At 38.7% G+C, this 20,819-nt stretch overlaps 1 protein-coding gene across 6 annotated transcripts in view; it reads right to left on the bottom strand.

The window, feature by feature from the left end:
- LOC140466677 (copine-8) overlaps positions 1-20,819 on the bottom strand; it is a 360,152-nt gene that overhangs the window by 101,581 nt on the left and 237,752 nt on the right. For all 6 annotated transcript variants that reach the window (XM_072562133.1, XM_072562131.1, XM_072562135.1 and 3 more), the window contains 2 exons: positions 17,256-17,297; positions 6,849-6,924 (listed from right to left, as the gene is read on the bottom strand). In XM_072562133.1, the coding sequence (XP_072418234.1) occupies positions 6,849-6,924; positions 17,256-17,297 (118 nt within the window). The remainder of the gene's footprint in view (positions 1-6,848; positions 6,925-17,255; positions 17,298-20,819) is intronic.

Raw genomic sequence — 20,819 nt, 5'->3', positions numbered from 1 at the left:
GTGCTAAATTCCATGCACAAAACAAACAACTGAACAAATATATACACGAATAAAGCAATTTGCAGTAAAATTTAAGCATTTTTGCAGTTCAAAGCATGAAGCTTTGCTTTAAACCAGTCTTCCACCATTGTGATAATTCTAAATAATTATTTTAATGGAGAGAAGGAAAAGAAATAGGGTTAATAATTCAACTGTTTGAGTCATTCTCACAATTAAACTATAGGCTTTCCAACTTAGTTGGTTGAATGCTGAAGGTTATGTTGTGATTTTGCACTGATATGAAAAAACCTGTATTATACTCAGCAGTTTAGTTGTGATCACTGAGCAAAACTTGCGAAGACAATTTTCTCCAAAAAAACCCTTAAATTCAACAGGCGAAACCAACAAGGACAAATCTGAAGAAAAGAATGTTTCCTGCGTGAAACTGCATTGTTAAAGTTGAATTTAAAAACAGACTTAATAAATCTAAAAGAAATTAAAAATGGTAATAAATCACTGAGAGATAGAATGGGAACATGCAGAAAACTGAAAGTACAAGTGGGAGCTAAAAGATAGAACACCAACCAGCAAAGGAATCATGAATGAAATAAGCAAAATAAATGGAAATGTGAATAATTATTCAGTAAAATTTATATTAGGAGTACATTTGACAATATCTAACTCTAGAGGTGGTCAAAATACATCAAATTACATTGTTGAGAAGAGTTGTTAAGAAACATACTGTAGTAGCATGAAGGATAAAATTGTAAAACTATTGGCTATAGACTCAATGGTATTATTGTCATTCAACCATCAGACAAACACACTAAGGTAGTCAGGTTATTGCTATTTCTGTCACCTCTTCTTTAGCCATACATCATACTGCACTTCAATTTTTTGTTATTATTATTCATTCATGGGATGTGGTGTCCCTGTCTTTGGATTCACATGCCTGATTTCCCTCCTTAATGGACATTGGTGAATGAGATGGATTCTTACAACAGTTGACAATGGTCACATGATCACCATTAGGCTACATATCTGCACCATGATAACTGAAGCAGGGGACCACACAAACTCTTTTGGTGTAAATCGGCTAAAGAGTGGAATTTAGACTAAAGAGTGAAAAATTTAGATTCAACAGTAAGTTCCCAAATACCATACGTTTACCTATTAAGAAACACTGAACTGATTAAAGGTTGAGACCATTCACAGTAATTTGAAAAAAAATTAATCACTTCTTCACACCTCGGACCTCAATACCTCCTTTGTAACTGGATCCTGGACTTCCTGACTGGGACACCTCAGTCAGTCAGGATTGGGAACAGCATCTCCAACAGCATCACACTGAGCACGCGCCCCCCACCCCCTCTGCCCCCAGCTTTGTGTGCTCAGTCCACTGCTGTTCACCCTCCTGACACACAACTGTAAAATGACTGTAGTAGGTCTCATCAACAGGAACGACGAGCTAGCAGACAAAGGAAATGGTGCAGCTAACTGACTCATGCAGTGCCAACAACCTGTCTTTGAATGTGAACAAGAAGAAAGAAATGGTTGCTGAATTCAGGGGGGCATGGAGCGACCACTCTCCGCTGGACATCAACAGCTCCCCTGTAGAGATCATGAAGAGCACCAAATTATTTGGGGAACACCTGGTTGAGAATCTCACCCAGACCCTCAACACCAGCTCCATAGCTAAGAAAGCCCAGCAGCGTCACTACTTTCTGCGCAGCCAAGGAAAGCCCACCTCCCAGCCCCCATCCTCACCACATTCTACAGAGGATTCATTGAGAGGACCCCGAGCTGCTGCATCACTGCTTGGTTCAGGAATTGCCCTGTCTCAGATGGTAAGACCCAACAACAGATAGTGATGACAACTGAGAAGATCATCAGGGTCTCTCTTCCTTCCGTTATAGACATTTACACCACATGCTACACCCGAAAGGCTAACAGCATTGTGGAAGACCCCACATACCCCTCACCCAAACTCTTCTCCCTCCTGTCATCTGACAGATGATACCAGAGCACACAGTCTCTCGCGGCCAGACTGCGCAATAGTTTCTCCCCGCAAGCCATCAGGCTCCTTAACACTGTATAATTGGAATCCTTCCCATCAGAAATTCTTTTGTATTGCTGCTAGAAAAATGCCTATACCATCATTCTTCTGTTCCACTGTAACTTGCGTGTTTTGCACTTCTTATGCTCTTTATGCTGTGTACGATTGTGTAATTTGTGCTGTCCATGTAGCACCCTCGGTCCTATAGGAACACTGTTTCATTTTTACTGTAGCGGTTGTATTTGGTGGAAATGACAAATGAAAAAAGCTACTCTACTCTAGTTATATTTCTGATTACATTTTCACTGTAAATATCAAATCAAAAAGCCAAGGTCCGGACAGCACAACTCACGGACAGCACAAAATAAAACATAAATAATAAAAGAGATGAGGGAAAACAGAAAGGGTGTCAAGTTTAGGTTTTAAGAGTAAGAAGAAAGTTTAATAGAAACAGGTATCATAGTGGCGATGTCAAAGGTAGTGCAAACAAGAGCTGTTTTTAGCAGAATCAATGGGTTGTGTTGAGGACAAATTAATTGAAGTTAACTCTTAATCTAACGAGGACTGAGGGGAGCCCAACATCTACCACCAATACTGCCACCACCCTTGCCACCTCAATTTTCAGGAGTCCTGAAGGAGTAAGTCTTTCCTGGGGAGTATTTAATTGCTGCACTTCCCCAGGAGAGAGGAAATCACATCACCTGAGAGCTACCAGATAATGGAAAGCTTGTAGCATCACTAAGAGCACGAGCTACTGTCAGTAATTCACTTGGATATTCACCAGGGTGACTCACGTGCAGAAAAAATGCGAGGTCAGGGTGGGGTCTGAACAAAGGGTTTATTGGTGAGGTGGAGCGGGGAGTGAATCTGAACAAAAATGGGGAGGAATCATTCAGTGTTGCCCACCCACTTCCCAATGCAGTATCTTTTGACCTGACAGAGTGGCTTCAAACAGTGGATCCCCCCCCCCCCAGATAAGCCATAAGTAAACTGTAGTCTCCCCACAGAGTGAGTTCTCCACCTGTTGCTGCTTAACAGTTTTTGTTAGTGAGGTTTTGCCATTGCTTTCCACTCTCAGGAATGAAGCCCCAAGCCTACTGCAGCCAGGCTTTGGAACCTCTTGTTGAAACACTTGTTACCCACCCAGCCAGCTGAGCTAAGCAGTCCCCAGGAAAATGAGTAGCACAATGCAAATGGGAACTGAATTACATCTAATTATTTCTAGTTCTCTTCATATAAAGTCTAAAATTGATCTTGATTCCTGTGAGCAACATCATTGGTTTCAATCAAATTCTCATTACATGAACTGTCATTTTAACTTTTTAATATGCGCTGTAACATTGGACTACAATTTCTAAACAAAAGAATCTTCCCTCAGTTAATATGAGAACGTTTTTGCTTTTGTGGTTTGCAACATAAAATGGTGACTTTGTGATTCAGTATTCTCTATGAGTGAGGTAGAGGGAGAAGATTTATGGGGTGTGTTAACACATTGTTCTGAATTTGCCTCCAATAATTCCATTTCAAAGTAAATCAAAGGTTCTGAAATACTTTTGGTATTTTCTGAAAATATGACAACTGATAATAAAATGCAAGGTTTTTTTTCTCTTAAAAGCATTCTAATTTTTATTCCTCATCGAAAGGTGAATCCAAATAGTTAGTTATTGTTGCAACATCTAATAATTTCTCTGCTGCTGAGTGTAAAACTCGAGGCAAAGAACAGTTTGGTTTCTGTATTTGGACTATTTTCATTTGCTGATTAAAGATGATAAAGGCAGTTTCTACAAAGCAATTGCAAGTATGTATCTTTTGATGATGTTAACCTTATCAGTTTCATTCCCTGACAAAGGATTACCTCCATCCTATAAACGGTACATTATTAAAAGGGTTATACCACAGAGCAGACTCATTGCAGAGATCCTTTGTTTGATTGAATACTAATAACTCTGATGTAAAGCTAAGGGAATAACATTACTTTTACCTCATGAAATATACAAAGCCTATCTAACTGACAATGTCTGAAAGTACATAACTCATTACAGTTGATATGTTTTACTTATACAGTGGGTTTTAGCAGTTGATTTCTCCACTGCTATCAACAAAATATCAACCAGCCACCAAGCAACTACCTCAAGGCAACTCCAACAAACAGTTTAACAGAGCCTCCTCCTTGCATGCCCCCTTGTATGTCCTTGGCATGTTCCAAGGCTCCAGTGAATCACAACACAAAATGGTGGAACAACATCTCATCTTCGGACTAGGCATTTTATAGCCTTCTGTAATATGGAGTTCAACACCTTCAAATTGTGAACCACCTTATTCCTTTCCTTTTAGCTTTACTTGTCACATTCTCTGTCAACATGTCTTCTCTCCCCTTTTCCACCCCAGTGGGCCTGTCTGCTCCTGAATTCTGACAGTTAGACACACCATTGTTTTACCATTCTCACATTCCAATCACTTAATCTCAACTATCGACATTTTTTCTCCACCAGAACTCTACACCCTACCACCCAACTATAGCATAAATGCTGACCCCTTCACATTTCAATTCAGCTCTGATGAACAGTCATCGAGACTTGAAACATTAGCTTACTCTCTCTCCATGGATGCTGCCTGATCCATTGTGATCTCCAGAATTTGTTTTTTCAGTACAGATTCCAGCACCTGCAGGAATTTGCTCCTTCAAAAAAACATGGTTCTTTACTCAAAAATATAACTTAAAAAAAAAGAGTTCAGTACATCTGAGAGTAACAAGAGGTCTTAACCCACACTGTGCTAGAACTTTAAACAAATCTGCACCATTTAGTTTTAGAGTGCTGCAGACACAGACTGCCCAGACACAGGCAGCACTCAGACAGTGCAATGGAGGTGGGAGAATTGAAGTAATAGATCCCATCTCTTTTATTCTTTTGCCCTATTCAGGAACATTGACTGCTCAGCTTCAGAAGACGAAAATAATCTACATTCAAATCTGTGCTTTTGCAACATCCCAACACTAAAACAAATGCTGCTTGTTTCCATACAGAGTTGTGGTCTGGACATGTTTGAAAACAGTTACATATTCAATCTGTAATTCTTTCACAAGATCACTGCCTATCGCAAAACTGATTCCTTGTTACCTGCAGACAGATCTCATCACAGTTACCAGCTGTGGAATTCAAAGTTACTAAGTGAATTAAACGTAAATCGACAATTATGAACAGTCCAAAGCCATATCTCATCCACAATGAACAAATTCAAGTAACTGTTAGACTTTAAACCCTAATAACATTAGAAACCGGATTATCAGTATTTTATTCGATTTGCTTCTTTCTGCCATTTGGTTGGAATGATTGATTGGGAAAACCTCTCCCAATTTGGCTGTTGGCCGCAAACCAGGATAGTATTTTAAGGAAATGAACCTCTGATTGAAAATGCAATCATCGATGACTGGTATGGCATATTCACTTCATGCGAGGTGAATCTAGCCAAGAATCAATTATCAGGAGCAGCCCAAGGTAAAGGAAAGAAGCAAACAGATTTTTCTTCATCTGATCTAGCAGCATCTGTTGAGAGAAAGCAGAGTTAACATTTTGGATCCAGTGGCCCATATTCAGAACAGGGCTGGAAACGTTAATTCTTATTTCTCTCCATAGATGCTGCCAGACCTGCTGATTTTTTCCAGCAATTTTGGATTACCAGCATCTGCAATTCTTCAGTTTTGGACTCCACTACCCTGGGGGGAAAATAGCTTGGGCATTCACAATCCAGAGTGTATAGGTTTAAGATGTGAGGGGAAAATGTTGAAAAGGACCTAAGGGGCAACCTTTTCATGTATGGGGTGATACGTGTATGGAATGAATTGCCAGAGGAAATAGTGGCGGTTGGTACAATTACTACATTTAAGGTACGTGAACAGGAATCTGGATGGGTACATGAACAGGAAGGGTTTACAGGGATATGTGCAAATGCTGGCAAACAGGACTAGATTAATTTAATCTGGTTAGCATGGACAAGTTGGACTGAAGGGTCTGTTTCCGTGCTGGACATCTATATGACTCCAATGATATAGAATTTGCTTAATGGAAATGAAATAGTCTTATCAACAAAAACAATACTATCACATTGAGGTTTTTCTCCATTCGGACAGTTAAGGAAGCTTGTTATGGTTTCAAATTTATGAAAGGTTCTGCTGTGGTCAATTGTGCAAGGTTGTAACTGGTTGACCAAAAGTAACAAACAGCACAGACTGAAGATCATCACAAGAATAACGAAGAGGAAAAAAAAAAGGCATTGAGACAGCATAGAAATGAAAAATACATGTAACGATGAATATAATTATTGAAGAAAGGTTGAAGAAGGTGGGCATTCTTTTGGGAAATGAGAGGAAATTGTAAGGAGATTTATCTGAGGAGTTCAGAATCATGACAAGATCGATGAAGCTAGTTCACGCAAGTATACAAAAAGGTTCAAATACTGAGAACAGAAGTGAAAATTGAGGAGATGAGGAATGAGGAAGAAAGTAAGATGAAACCTTTTGATCCAATAGGACTTTTAACAGTAAATTCCAAGAGACTACTTCAGTAATGCTGCATAAATGGTGAACACACAGGTTGGAGAATAAAGAATTGAAGATTACACGAAGGAAACAGGTAAGAGAATTGATCTAAAGTGATTTTTCTCCTATACCAAAAAGGTTTCATTTGTAATATTATTGATCAATATATTCATTCAATTTTAACCCACACCAAGAAAACTCAAAATTTGATGGGACCAGCACATTATCTATTCTAATCCAATCATTTTAATCAGTAAACAAAAAGCAAGAACTTACCTCATACACATTGAACTGTGACTGTCCCCTGGAAAGTTCTCTGTAATTAGTGGTGAATTCCCCAATAAAATCATGGCTGCACATCAAAAACACAATGTGATGTCAAATTTTTGTCACTTAGCAGACACAGCCATATATCCAATACACATTAACAAATTCTACTAACCATACTGAAAAAAGATTTAGGGACAAAAAAGCTTTAGCTGAGTGACTAAGAAAACTTAACTCTTCTTTGTACGTGTAACTGTATGCTTGTGATTGTGAAAGCTGCATATTTTAAGGATCAGACACTTTTAGTTTTTGCAACCTGATTTAATTCAGTGATTTAGTGAGTATTCTCTGGCCATTTAATTTTGTCAGACATGATCATTTTGAGGGACACGTTTCAAAATTATTTAATTAATTAGACATAATGAGCCTATACTAAATGAGTATGAAATGTAGATAAGATGCATCTTCATAGATTGAAGGGTGTTATTGATAACTCCAATTAACCCTTTCAAGGAACTACCTGACAATATCATAATATTAGATGCAAAGCAAATATACATAAGCCTGTAAAATCACAACCTTTTTTAAAATATTGCTTACATTGACATATGCAACAAACTATCTGAAAAAGCTAGATTGTTATGTAGAATAAGGGTTTAAAAACAAAAGTTCATTTGTATTTTTGACTTACCAACAGAAAACCAGTGAAAATTTCAAGTTGTTTTGTAATAGGAGTCCATTTGGAAAATTTTACACACTTTACTATATTGATTTGTGTTAGTGGGAGTAAATTATTTGGGTTCAATAGTAAAGATCATCCTGTTGTTTTTATTTGGTTGCAATTCAAGTGCAATTATTAGATTAGATTACCCACAATATGGAAACAGGCCCTTCAGCCCAACAAGTCCACATTGACCCTCTGAAGTCCCATTTCCCTCGGACTATTGCACCTAACACTAACAATTTAGCATGGCCAATTCACCTGGCCTGCACATCTTTAGACTGTGGGAGGAAACCCCACACAGACACGGGGAGAATGTGCAAACTCCACACAGACAGTCGTCCAAGGCCAGAATTGAACCTGGGACCCTGGGGCTGTGAGGCAGCAGTGCTAACCACTGAGCCACCATGCCATCCATTATTGTAACTATAGGAACTATAGGAAGTCTTAAAGAAACAAAATTTTCACCCAAGCTGTTTAAATCTGAGCATCAATAAGTTTTACAACTCAATCACATAAAACACTTTAACTGGAAAACAATTTGTCAGAATTATTTTGATGTCTATATTTAAATGGGAAACTAAGTGAAAGACAGCAAATTAATTACTTAGCAGTTAGAGCTTTGAAATTGTCTATGTTACAGAAATGGGCCAGAATCTGAAGGAGGAGAACATTTCTTGACATGATCTATTCGATTATCAAGTTTTGTTTTCTCATCCATGGCTCAGAAAGATTTTGTGCCAAAAGTTCAGTTATATATGAGTTAATAAGTGAACAGGCATCTGGAATCTTGGTGAACAATAATTCTAATAATCTGTGAGAATGTCCAATTACATTTCAGGACAGGGAAAGAATAGAACTAATAATGAAGAGGGATGTAGGATGAATTAAAGATGCAAGAAGATAAATTAAAAAGGGAAATAAAAGAAATATTAGGAATGAGAGTATTAAAACAAACAGAACAGAAAAGTAAACAAAAATTGTTTACATTTAAAATGAGAATTTTTTAAAACTTCAAGGAACAATTTATAACCTGCAAGAATTGAAACTCATGGTTGCATGGAAAGAAAAGGCTCTACCAGGGAAACATGGGTTGCGTTTTTGCAGAAATGTTGCTGTTTGAAACTGTAGACATTTTTGTTGTTCACTGAATAACATTGTTGATGTGAAGTAGCAGCAAAGTGAACTTTGGAAAAACATAAAGACAATGTGTATCCAGGTTTGCATGAAAGCTTATCATAGCCCAATCTAATCTTCCCCAGATATGTGTGGATATGTTCAGAATATTAAATGAAACAATAGTCTACAGGAGTTGGAGGCCACATTTATTCTCCTAACCTTAATTCCTGTGATGAAAACATTTAAAGTCTGACAATGGATCTCCTCTAGAAGCCAATTCCAAAGAGATATTGATCATAAATCAGCAATCGATTGAAAAGTCTGGATAGTGTGTGACTCAGATGATGGTATTCTTACAACTTGCCATCTCTTCATGGTAATAATGGGTGAGAACATTAATAGAAGATTAATCTAACTTCTATGGTGTTGATGCCAAAAAGCTCCAGTCCTGATATTTTGATGGTGAAAAGCAACTGTAGCTGGTTGTGCTGAGAGTATTTCCCAGAGGAATTCCTGCAGCAATGTTATGGTGGTGTGATGTCTGGTCACAGACAACTATATCCATTTCAGTATATCTAGCATCTTTCTTTGTGCTAGACATCAGTTTAGCTACTATTATGTGGATTTTTTTTAGGTTGGGTCCACCCTGCCCTACCTCATCCTGTTAACCTCGACCTTATAAGGATTCCTGTGTGCTGTATTTGGCCTAAGGCACCCTTGATGCCAAGGGCAGCTACCCTCAATTCGAATTACTGTGACTCCAGATATCTTTGAAATTTCTTATAAGGCAAACCTTTCACTAGATTTTATTGAGAGAAGACAATCAGTGCATTGTTGGATTCATTAAAATAATCCCCAAGGTAATATCAATACATAGTACTGCAGAATACCTCTTGAAAAATTGCAGCTATGCCAAGCTTTGCCATAATCTGTTTGCTAAGCAAGTAACAATTCCTGACATTGCATACAAGTTTAGATAAAGTCAACTACTTTTACACTTTTCCATAAAAAAACCCATTTCAAACAAAACACTGGCCCACCCTAACCTGATTAAGCCTTTGTTGATAAATTCATCAACAGTGTATCATTTCTTTGATTTTCAGACATACCATACCTGTAGATGCCATGATATAAAACTGTATGCAACTAACATAAAATACTAGGTTTGCCTCTAAAGCTGTCAACTCCATTACCCAACCAGGCATTCCAATTATTTTGTTAAACAAATTCACTTCATTGTTCAATCCATTATAAAATGCCATGGATGACTGACATTATCCATCTTCTGAATGAGTTGCTCTATTCACATTAAGAGTTTCCATGCAACATGAATGTAATGTACACCATCCATCTTTGCAGTAAATGCAGATTTTGTTGTGTTTTGCAGAAGTGATCTTGATTTCCCTTCTTTTGTCAATTATCATTGTATAATCCAGCAGCAAACATTCGTGTGTAAAGGTATGGATCTTTCTCATGTAATGAAAGTTGTTGTTAAGTCTGTAACTCAACTTGAGCAACAGTCCCTCAGGACCACTAGTTTAAATCCTCATTCAATGAATTTGATGCTGCTTACAGTGAACTAATCCTTCCATGCTGATGTGAGTTGGTTAACTCAAGGTAAGGTGCTGCAAAGATTTTTAGATCTGTCTGAAATCATCACTTTTCTTAAATCAAGGAATGAAGTATGCAGTGAGCTGTCAGACAATGTGCGATTGCTCAACTTCAGGATCCTTAAAAAGACAGAATGTCAAAGCTGAACAAACTGAAATGTGAACTGCATGGAAAGATGAGGCACGAAGCACACATGGTCCATGCTATGAATGCATTTGAATTGAAACTAGGTCAGTGATCCTCTCAATTAAAAAATAAAATGCTGCAACATTTCCCGAGTCTGGAGAAATTCTGAGAAAAAAAATCAAAAACAAAGAAAAATAGTTCCATCTAGAAACCTTCTGTGCACAGTTGAGGAAATTAGTAGTAAATTTCCATGTCAGAAACTTGATGTGATGAAACAAGTTGTTTTGTTTGTCTAAAATTCATTCCTTTATGTTGGTGGGTTTGCTGGCAAATTCCATCAGGTGTTTGATTTACAGAACAGTGAAGCTGTTTATTGGAGATGATTACTGAGCAAAATTATGCTGAGCTGAAAATCAGATCAAGAGACAGTGACTTCTGGAGACTCAAACTGAGAAAAGTATCCACTGCTATCATCCTGCACTTTTAAAGATTTCAATGAGATACTGTTCTCCCAAAGGAAGATAATCATCCACCTCACAGATAGCCATTTGATGCACTGCATATGACTACCCATCTCAGACTCCAACCCAGACTTCAAGGCACTGGCAGACAAGGTGACAGGTGTCACACTGAGAATGAGTAGAGGACAAAATGCATAAATATATATAGTCAATTTTAGATTTATATGGCACTAAAAATAAATTGTTTATTCTACATCTACTACAGGGCAGATCTTGGGTTGCACTTTAAGTTCAAAAAGTAATAAGACCATAAGACATAGGAGTGGAAGTAAGGCCATTCGGCCCATCGAGTCCACTCCGCCATTCAATCATGGCTGATGCGCATTTCAGCTCCACTTGCCAGCGTTCTCCCCGTAGCCCTTAATTCCTCTAGACAACAAGAACCTATCAATCTCGGCCTTGAAGACATTTAGCGTCCCGGCTTCCACTGCACTCCGTGGCAATGAATTCCACAGGCCCACCACTCTCTGGCTGAAGAAATGTCTCCGCATTTCCGTTCTGAAATGACCCCCTCTAATTCTAAGGCTGTGTCCACGGGTCCTAGTCTCCTCACCTAACAGAAACAATTTTCTAGCATCCACCTTTTCAAAGCCATGTATTATTTTGTACGTCTCTATTAGATCTCCCCTTAATCTTCTAAACTCCAACGAATACAATCCCAGTATCCTCAGCCGTTCCTCATATGCTAGACCTGTCATTCCAGGGATCATCCGTGTGAATCTCCGCTGGACACGTTCCAGTGCCAGTATGTCCTTCCTGAGGTGTGGGGACCAAAACTGGACACAGTACTCCAAATGGGGCCTAACCAGAGCTTTATAAAGTCTTAGTAGTACATCTCTGCTTTTATATTCCAACCCTCTTGAGATAAGTAATCTTGTGCTTCAAGTGTTTGGAGGCCATTGACTTAGTGGGGAGGAAAGAAAGAAAGAAAAATAACCTTTTGAGGGCAGTTTGGTAGCACAATTGACATAACACGAGATTAGATTAGATTACTTACAGTGTGGAAACAGGCCCTTCGGCCCAACAAGTCCACACCAACCCGCCAAAGCGCGACCCACCCAGACCCATTCCCTTACATTTACCCCTTCACCTAACACTATGGGCAATTTAGCATGGCCAATTCACCTAACTGCACATCTTTGGACTGTGGGAGGAAACCAGAGCACCCGGAGGAAACCCATGCAGACACTGGGAGAATGTGCAAACTCCACACAGTCAGTTGCCTGAGGCAGGAACTGAACCCAGGTCTCTGGTGCCATGAGACAGCAATGCTAACCACTGTGCCACTGTGCTGCCCACACATTTAATTGGAAGCAGGTCCATTTATTTGACTCTGAAAAGCCATAAATATATCAGGATGTACCATGGATTGACATGTTGACAGTTTGCTATAGACTATGGAAGCAAGATGGAAAAGATGGAAATCAGATTCTGCTTCACCACTGCTCCGCATGGGAAAATATTCTTCACGTTTCCCTGGCCTATTTGTCCAAAAATGATAAGTGCAATCCTCTGGAACAGGGAAGTGTACAGCACATAGAGGGGGCCATGGCTGTGTGTGTATTGCTGTTGCTCTCAAAGCAAACGCCTCACATGGACAGGTCTTGCAGGTCTGTCCCTCATTGGTTGAGACACTTAACATGCCCACTGCACATGTGGATGCAGCTATTTTCTTCCTCAGTGCTTACTTTTGATTTACAGCACACTCCATTTACGCCATCTCCATTAGCTTGCAGCTGCTCCCCTGAATCCCCTCCTGATATAAGAGGTCACCATGTCAGGGCTTGTGAGTCACTGCCCACTACTTGAAGCCCTGCATGCACCTGACCATGAACAAACCTCCTAAATACAAAATGGGAAGAACTGTGGATGTTGGAAATCAGAAACAGGAATTGCTGGAAATTGCATCTGAGGAGAGAAATCAGAATGAATTTTTCAAGTCCAGAGATCCTTCTTCCGGACTGTTCTGTTTGACTTCCATCCACAGATACTGCCAGACTTGGAGTTTTTCCAGCATTTTATGTTTTTGTTCCCCTCCCACACTGACCATTTGCAACAATGTTATACCATATCCCCTCTGTGAAAATCCAGTTGTCCCATTTTACAACTGTCTTTCCAGCTCCCACTCAACACGGACAGGTTCCCAAGTCTCCTTCCCATGGCAGCTGCCCTGACTAGTGGCTGTACATCCCCCTGATCATGATAGCCCCTCTGAATGGCCACCATCAAGCCACAGGACTTAAACTGTCTCCGAACCTGGACTGTAGAGGTATGGATCCCAGATACCTGACTGTCGTTAATCCTTCAACTGGTATGGGAAGCTGTCCTTGATTTATTGTCCAAGGAGACCCTGACTGACAGTCATGAACTTTGTTGAGAACTAGAGTCAAAAGGTGTGGTGCTGGAAAAGCACAGCCAGTCAGGCAGCATCAGAGGAGCATGAGAGTCAACGTTTCAAGCCCAAGCTCTTCATCAGGATTGAAGAAAATCTTATGCTCAAAACGTTGACCTTCTTGCTCCTTGGATGCTGCCTGACCGGCTGTGCTTTTCCAGCACCACACACTTGATTCTGATTTCTAGCAGCTGCAGTCCTCACTTTCTCCCTTTGTTGAGAACTATTCTCCCAAGACTGAAACATGGCTGGTAGTTTGCTGCCCATGCAGTGTGTTTACCATGTAAGTTGCTGGCACATTGAGCAGTGACACAGCACACTGCTGTACAAAAAAATGCTTTACCCCTTGACTAAAGACTGCTGACCAGCAGGACAAGCTGCCTGGTTGTGTGACTCAGCTAACTGGTACATCAAGGCATGGCACAATGCTGTGAGCATACAGGTGGGCAGAAAGTGAGCAAGGAAAAAGAGAACAAGCGAGCAGCTCAGAGAGGCAGTCTGGCGTAATCCATGAGACCAATGCTGTCCATATGCACAAAGTGTCCAAGAAGCAGCCTTTCAATGGGAGTCACCTGAAATGCAGTTCTGTGCTCTCTAACGAGTCCACAAGTAGATTGGTGAGCTGCTGAGAAGATCCTGAGGGCGGTGGCAAATTTTAGATGCCAATCTCCATGGAAAAGTGGTGCAAGTGGCTGGTACCTTGGATCGTGTCCCAAGATGCTGTTTTGTGCTGGACACTATGGAGGTTCTGCACAGCCAACTACAGCTCACTGTCACCAGGCACCTACTCTGATTTCCATGTCAAGAATTCTCAGCATCTAACTTATTCAGTACTTTCAATAAGATAAGAAGCTGCACACTAATGAGATGAGATATGCAGTTAATAAGGTTTTGAACAAGCAATAAACCCCTTAATTGCTAACTCACTGCTGTCTGCAAGGAACTCATCTCAACAGCCAACAGATGCATTAAAAATGTTGTAATTTGCCCCCAACTTCAAGGTAGATTTGCCAGACTTTTTGCATGATTTTGCCCCAAATCATGCCAGAGCCCACATTGTTAAGGCCCCCATTAGATTCTGACTGTTAACCTTGTTTGTCTCTCCACAAATGCTCCTGTGACATACTGAATTTCTCAAGTACTTTGTTTTTAATTGACATTAAACACATTTTCAAAGTTTTGTTTTGATTTTAGTCTTACTGAAGACTGTTGGAAGAACGATGGATATAGTTCTTCACCCAACAAGATCCTAAGATATTCTGCCTTTTATCTCCCAAGACCTTCTGACATCATCAAATCATGTGGGGCTTAGTGCACTCTTTCAAAACAGTTATATTATAAAATGCCACTTCCCCATTCTTCCCTATAGCCCTACAAAAATTAGTTTTGTTTGTATACATAACTTCCATTTTTAAATTTCCTACTGAATATGATTCCACCAGCATTTCAGAGAGATCATTTCCAATTTCCCTAGTTTTCCCACACAATACCATTTTGGCCTATAAAAAGGACCTGGCATATTTTTTAAGCCAAGATTTTCAGAATTGGGCACAATACTTAGCTGTGCTATACCCTGAACTTTGTCAACATTTGCAATAACTTCTGTGACTTTGAAAATTGAACTTCTATTTATAAAGATTCTGTAAATCTTTCTAACAATCCTAACAAATTGTCCTGCCACCTCTTTATATGTCAATTCCAGTGAGACCAGGTACCAAATTCTTGCTTCCTAGATCAAAATTGAGTGTTGGAAGATTATTCAGTATCACAAACCTACTTCCTGATTTGTATTGCTAGCTATTGTTATTTCCATCACAGGGAGTTGAGGCTGGAATTAGAAATGAAGACAGGCAAAAATATTTTCCTCTATTCCTTGGAACTTCAGTTCAGTTGAGTAGGATTCCTTCCAATCTTCATTGCCCTATTCCCTCACACCTCTCACCTACATATGATCCACATATCCAATCCCCATCCAAATACTCACCCACCCATTATCCACTTTATAAAGAATTCTTGAGTTTTATATTCATATTGTGGCATTTTTGAGATGCTCATACAACTGTCGAGATAAACAGCCAAAAACCATTTTTAAAAAAGTTATAATGCCGTTATGTGGCCCAAAATACATAATGAAAATCAAACTCAGTCCAGTTTGCAGCTGTATCAACGTTTGCTGAACTGAATCCATCTGTGAAATTTGAAACTCATCCAGTCATTCATTATAAGCTTTTATTGAATGACGACAAGCAGAACACCCAGAAATAAATATATTAAAATCCTCAAGTCATTGTAAGAACTCAACTTGAAGAAGGGAAGCAAATGACTGAACTTTCATTCAATAAAATATTAAATCACAGGAGACAACTTACATACAAGTAAGTCTTACTATCAACACTGCTCAATGCAGAAGAGCAGTTTATCCAAAGGAAAATGTACTTTAACGCACATGAAGACTTTGCACTTTCACAATTCTGGGCAATTTAATGGTGACTTGATTTTTAACAGCCAAACCCTTTCACAAAACATTCAACTAAGAACATATTTACTTTATCATAAAGTAACTCAGTACAACATAGGCAGTTTGTAAAAACTCTCCAAGTTACAAAAGCTTCAGATGCCAGACTAGGGTCATCCATGGTTGGCAACATCTGAGCTGGTATGCACCATGTATCATGAAGAAATTGGCTCACCTTGATTAAAATTACAGGGGTTATGATATACCTACACCCATAATAAAAGCCAGCACCACTACAGAAAAACCGACGAACACTCACTGTTATTCATTGCCAGTGATAGGAATGTGGACCAAGAATCCGGGAATCAGTCCCAGTTCTCCATGTTTTTTTGCCAAACCTGCTTTCATTCCAACACAGACAAAGACATGGAAATCTGGGCCCAGATAGACTTATGGCAACAAGTAGAGGAACCCTGAGAAAATAGCAACTTTGCAAACCTTTTAAAGAGATAAAACATTCCCAGCTGTGAACTCAATAAACATTTTACCAAAAACAAAATTGGAGCCAAACCTGTAAACTGTTTTGTCATAGTGACTCTTTTAAAATTAAGGTGGAAGATGATACAACTCAAACTTACAGCCACTAGCAATTTTTTTTAAAGTTTTTAAATTATAGCTAAGTAATTCTTGACTTTTATCATAACAAACACTTAAAACCCTGAATAAAATGTTAATGTTGTAAAATAACAAGGGTAAATCATATCAAAATGAATACCATTATCATAGCCTACTGAACAGGCTATTACTGATTGAAAATAATTTCAAAAATCTGAGCCAAAGCATTTTTCTGCTCTAAGGAAAAAAAAATCAATCACTATCAGGTTCCATTCACCTGCCTGCCACAGTATACAGTAGTCTGGTTTTATGAAAACTAAACTTCCCAGGGAAGTTGGGCAATTTGAAGATGAGATCAGAGGCATATCATTTGTAAATTTATGGTAATAGGGGGAAGTGCAATCATAGCATTAGTAGAATCTTCAGAAAGAAACTGATGATGCTTAGGCAGAAGTTGTTTTAACAAGCAGAGGAGACAAATACACCAAATGGTAAAGGAAACAAAGATACACAAAAAAAATTGCAAGAATACAAACAGAGGAGTTTTATTTTGCCATTCAGAATCCAATATAATGAATTCCCACTCCTGCTCTATTAAGTTTAAAGGACAGACTGTCATGGAGTGTGTGTTCCAACTGGCAAAGCTCTTTTCCCAATGCACCTAAAATGTAAATTGACTCTTTAGTGTTTCTAGGATTGTGCTGCATTTCAGATCCATATAATACAATTTTGGTATTAAAAAGACAATGTTGATTTGTTTGACTTTGTGAACTGTAATTTGAAACAAAACACAGTCAGAAAGAAAATATTGTCCTTTGCTGAGGATGGGAAGAAAAGTAACAAAAAAATGTCCTACCTTCCATCTCTGTCCCAGTCGTACACTTCCACTTTGATAGTTCTGTCAACAATATTTCAACAAGATACACATTTATATTATTATTCCTCCTTTAATCATCAGTAAACAACTGTCTCAAGAGCATTCACAAAACTGTCATCTTGCAAACGTTATACTTGTTTCACATGTAAACTGTACTTTGTTCAATAAAATAAAACTAAACTTTTAAAATAACTAACGCTCAAGTAGGAAAACAAGCTAACTTGGTTGTCATTGCACTGAGATTAAGTAATTTTTCAACCATATCAAATAATCATACCTGTCACTGTTAATGGTCACTTGTGAAATGACTAACACTACTTCAAAACTTACTCCATAACGCTATGACAGAAACAGTTTGCCGGTGAAGGCATGCAATCTTTGCAAAGACAAAGATTTTAAAATGCAAGAGTGTTGTTCTAAAATTAGCATTAAAAATAGCTTAAAGAGAACAAGGACTGATATCAATGTTTTTGTGATGTGAATAGCACAGATACATTACAAGCACTAGTTTAAGACTGGAATACTTAATTTAGACAAACGTAAGTATAGAGTAATCAAGTTATGGCAGTGAATTAGTTTCTAGACAAAAGGAATCTATCTGAGTGCTCATTCATTCAACTCTTTGCTTCTTGATTCCCAATACTAAATGCAACTGAATAGCCAATGTGATTGTCAATCCTTTTTCCAACATCAAAACTATTTTATTCTACACTAAGGCAGTCTGGTTGCTGCCTTAAAAACTTTCGATTTCACACCTATTGAACTGCATAACACCCAATACAAAGGCACTCAAAATGCATTCAAAAGCTATTAGTTCTAGAATCAGTGAATATAGTTCGGTATCAAAAGGATACCTTTCAGATATTGTGATTATGCCACCTCAAAGGGAACAATCAAATGCATCCCACGCAACCTGCTCTTTCCTCATGGTCCAATAAATAGCTTGTCATAATTCTTTATTTAATTTATCCTTTTTGAAAGTTACTATCAAAACTGCTACTACTTTCATTTCAGGGCCTTCCAGATCAAGATAACTCATTGTGTAAATTTTTCTTTCTTCATGTCACCTATGGTTCTTCAGCTAATGGATGGAAATCAATATTCTCTCGTTACTGGCCCTTCTGTCACAGATACACTTTCCCTTCACTTACTCCAACAAAACCCTTCAGAATTTTTAAAGCCTCCACTATTTCCACTGCTGTATAGAGAGTAACACTGGTTTAAATAGTTTCTCCGTGTATTAGAAATATTTCATCCTTGGCACCATGCTGGCTAACTTTCTCTTTCCTTCCTAAGATCCTGGCAGCTTTCTCAAGGGAAGATGCACAGAATTGGCCACAATACCTCTGCTGAAGGCTTAGTCATTGTTATAAAGATATAAACACTAAATAGCAATAGGAAATCCAAACGTGAGAAGTTTACAATCCTTGTTTTGCTTTGTTGTTTACTTTCAAAATTAGTGCAAAAATGAAAATCTCACTAATTATCAGCATTATTCTTCTTCCAGACAGGATTTCAAACTTAAAGAGTTGCAAGTGCTGTCATTTTATCAAAACCCGAACTATAAATCTATGATCAGTAGTAGAGCATTTGAAAGAAAGTCAAATGGCAGCAAAAGCAAATTAAGTAAAATAAACTAAATGTGAGAGAAGGTGAAAAAAGTACAGAAGTGATAGCAACAGGGAGAGGTATTTTGGTGTATATTATCAGTGCTACAAAGAGCACAAAAAAAAGAGAAATACAAATAGACTGAGAAACAAAAAATGCAGAAAAATAATATTAAATCTGTTCTGATACACTGCACTACACTGTATTCTTTAGTACATTTTCTGTCTACATATTCCCTTATGAATAAGATTATCGGTGGGACAGCAGTCCTGCCTGCCCTTCCAACACCCATTGTGACTTTAAAGCTTAGAAATCACTGAACATGACCACCCAACATTATTGCTGATATTACTAACAAAGAGAAGTCTGTCCATGTCATAGCAGGAGCATCACTGGATGATGACAAAGATTGCTAAGAAAATAGCAAAAGAGCCCAGAAGAAAAATGCCACAATATTTTCAGGCCTTGGTTTCAATTGGAACCCAACAAAATTTGATGTTGTTAGACAAATTGGAAAGAAATTCAGTCTTGGTTCAGCCAGAGTCCATCTTTCACGAAGAAATCCTGAGGAACAAAGGTTTGAGAGAGGGAAATGCTCAGAACCCAGGTTCCATTTTCTAAGTAAAGAGCAGCCAACAATGATTCTGATGAGAGGGAAGAAGAGCAATATAGCTTTTGGATGGAATCATGACAGCAGCTTTCGATGGCTGATTGCTGTGTCACTTTGGGTTGGACCTTGGATAAAAGCTTAACTCTTTGAAAGGAAGATGAGAATAAAGTTCTATGAGAGAATCAAATTCCTTACTATATCTGGTGAAACTATAATTACCTTGGTAAATCAAGGTTATAAAATGTATTGCTAAATATTTCTATTTTTGTTCCTATTTACCTGAAAAAAAAATCCTGAATTACATCAACAGGAACTGTCCACACAGACAGTGAATAAAGGAAAGAAGGCATGGAATCATGTAAAAGAATAGACAGTTGTTTGGAGTGTTTAAGGCCATCTACTTCCACACATCTTCAATTCTTCTGCCCCCTTTGCACTGATAACCTCATCCATGCTTTTGTCTGCCTCAGATCTGGCTTCTAAAATCCAACCATCCCATCCATTCACCCTCTGTTAACCTGACCTCACCCACAGCTCTGATATTCATGTCTCAACGTGGACTACGTCACATTCACTCCATGCTCACAAAGTAACATTAGCTCCCAAGCCACCAAGACCTCAATTTGAAAATCTTCATCTCACATCCAAATCCCTCCATAGCCTCATTGCTCACTAACTCAGTGGCGTTCTCCAATCCTCCAAGTAGTTTGGACGGAACAATCCTGGCACCTGAATTAGTCATAGCCACACAAGAATTAGGAGCAACAGAAGGTCAATTTGTTTCCTCAAGCTTGTTCCACCATGTGATAGGATTATGGCTGATCTAACAGTCTCATCCTGATCAAATAAGTGAGCTACAGACTATTAATGGGTGAGCAGTGTGTCAAATATATGAGCCTGGACATGCGCAAGCCACTTGGTGCTTCAAACCCACCCTCCTTTTCAATAAAGATTGTGTTGATTGGATTTTAATTTCAACTCTACACTCCTGTCTATACCCAATAATCATTCAACCCCTCAGTTAAAGACAATGGGAAGAAAATAATTCATTCCAAGGAGGTAAGATTGGATGCAAATGAGGTGTTTAATTGTGTTGGAGCATAATGAGTGCAAATTTTATCATCTTCTCACCTCTACACTGCTAAAGTCCACGACACCCAGGTTAATGGTCAGTCTTTCCACTCTGCTGCCTGTGAACCCATTAAACAGGCACGTAATGCCTACTTAGTTAAGTGCTTCATTCTGCTGCCACTGGTGTTCGGCCAACAGAGGCCAAGATTTACCATACAGAAAACCCAAGGAAGCAACCCTCTGGACTCCTTCAA

The sequence above is a fragment of the Chiloscyllium punctatum genome, chromosome 44 (genome assembly GCF_047496795.1).
Source record: "Chiloscyllium punctatum isolate Juve2018m chromosome 44, sChiPun1.3, whole genome shotgun sequence".
In the NCBI taxonomy this organism is placed as follows: domain Eukaryota; kingdom Metazoa; phylum Chordata; class Chondrichthyes; order Orectolobiformes; family Hemiscylliidae; genus Chiloscyllium; species Chiloscyllium punctatum.
The sequence above is the reverse complement of the archived record's forward strand: the minus strand, read 5'-3'. Positions and strand labels throughout refer to the sequence as shown.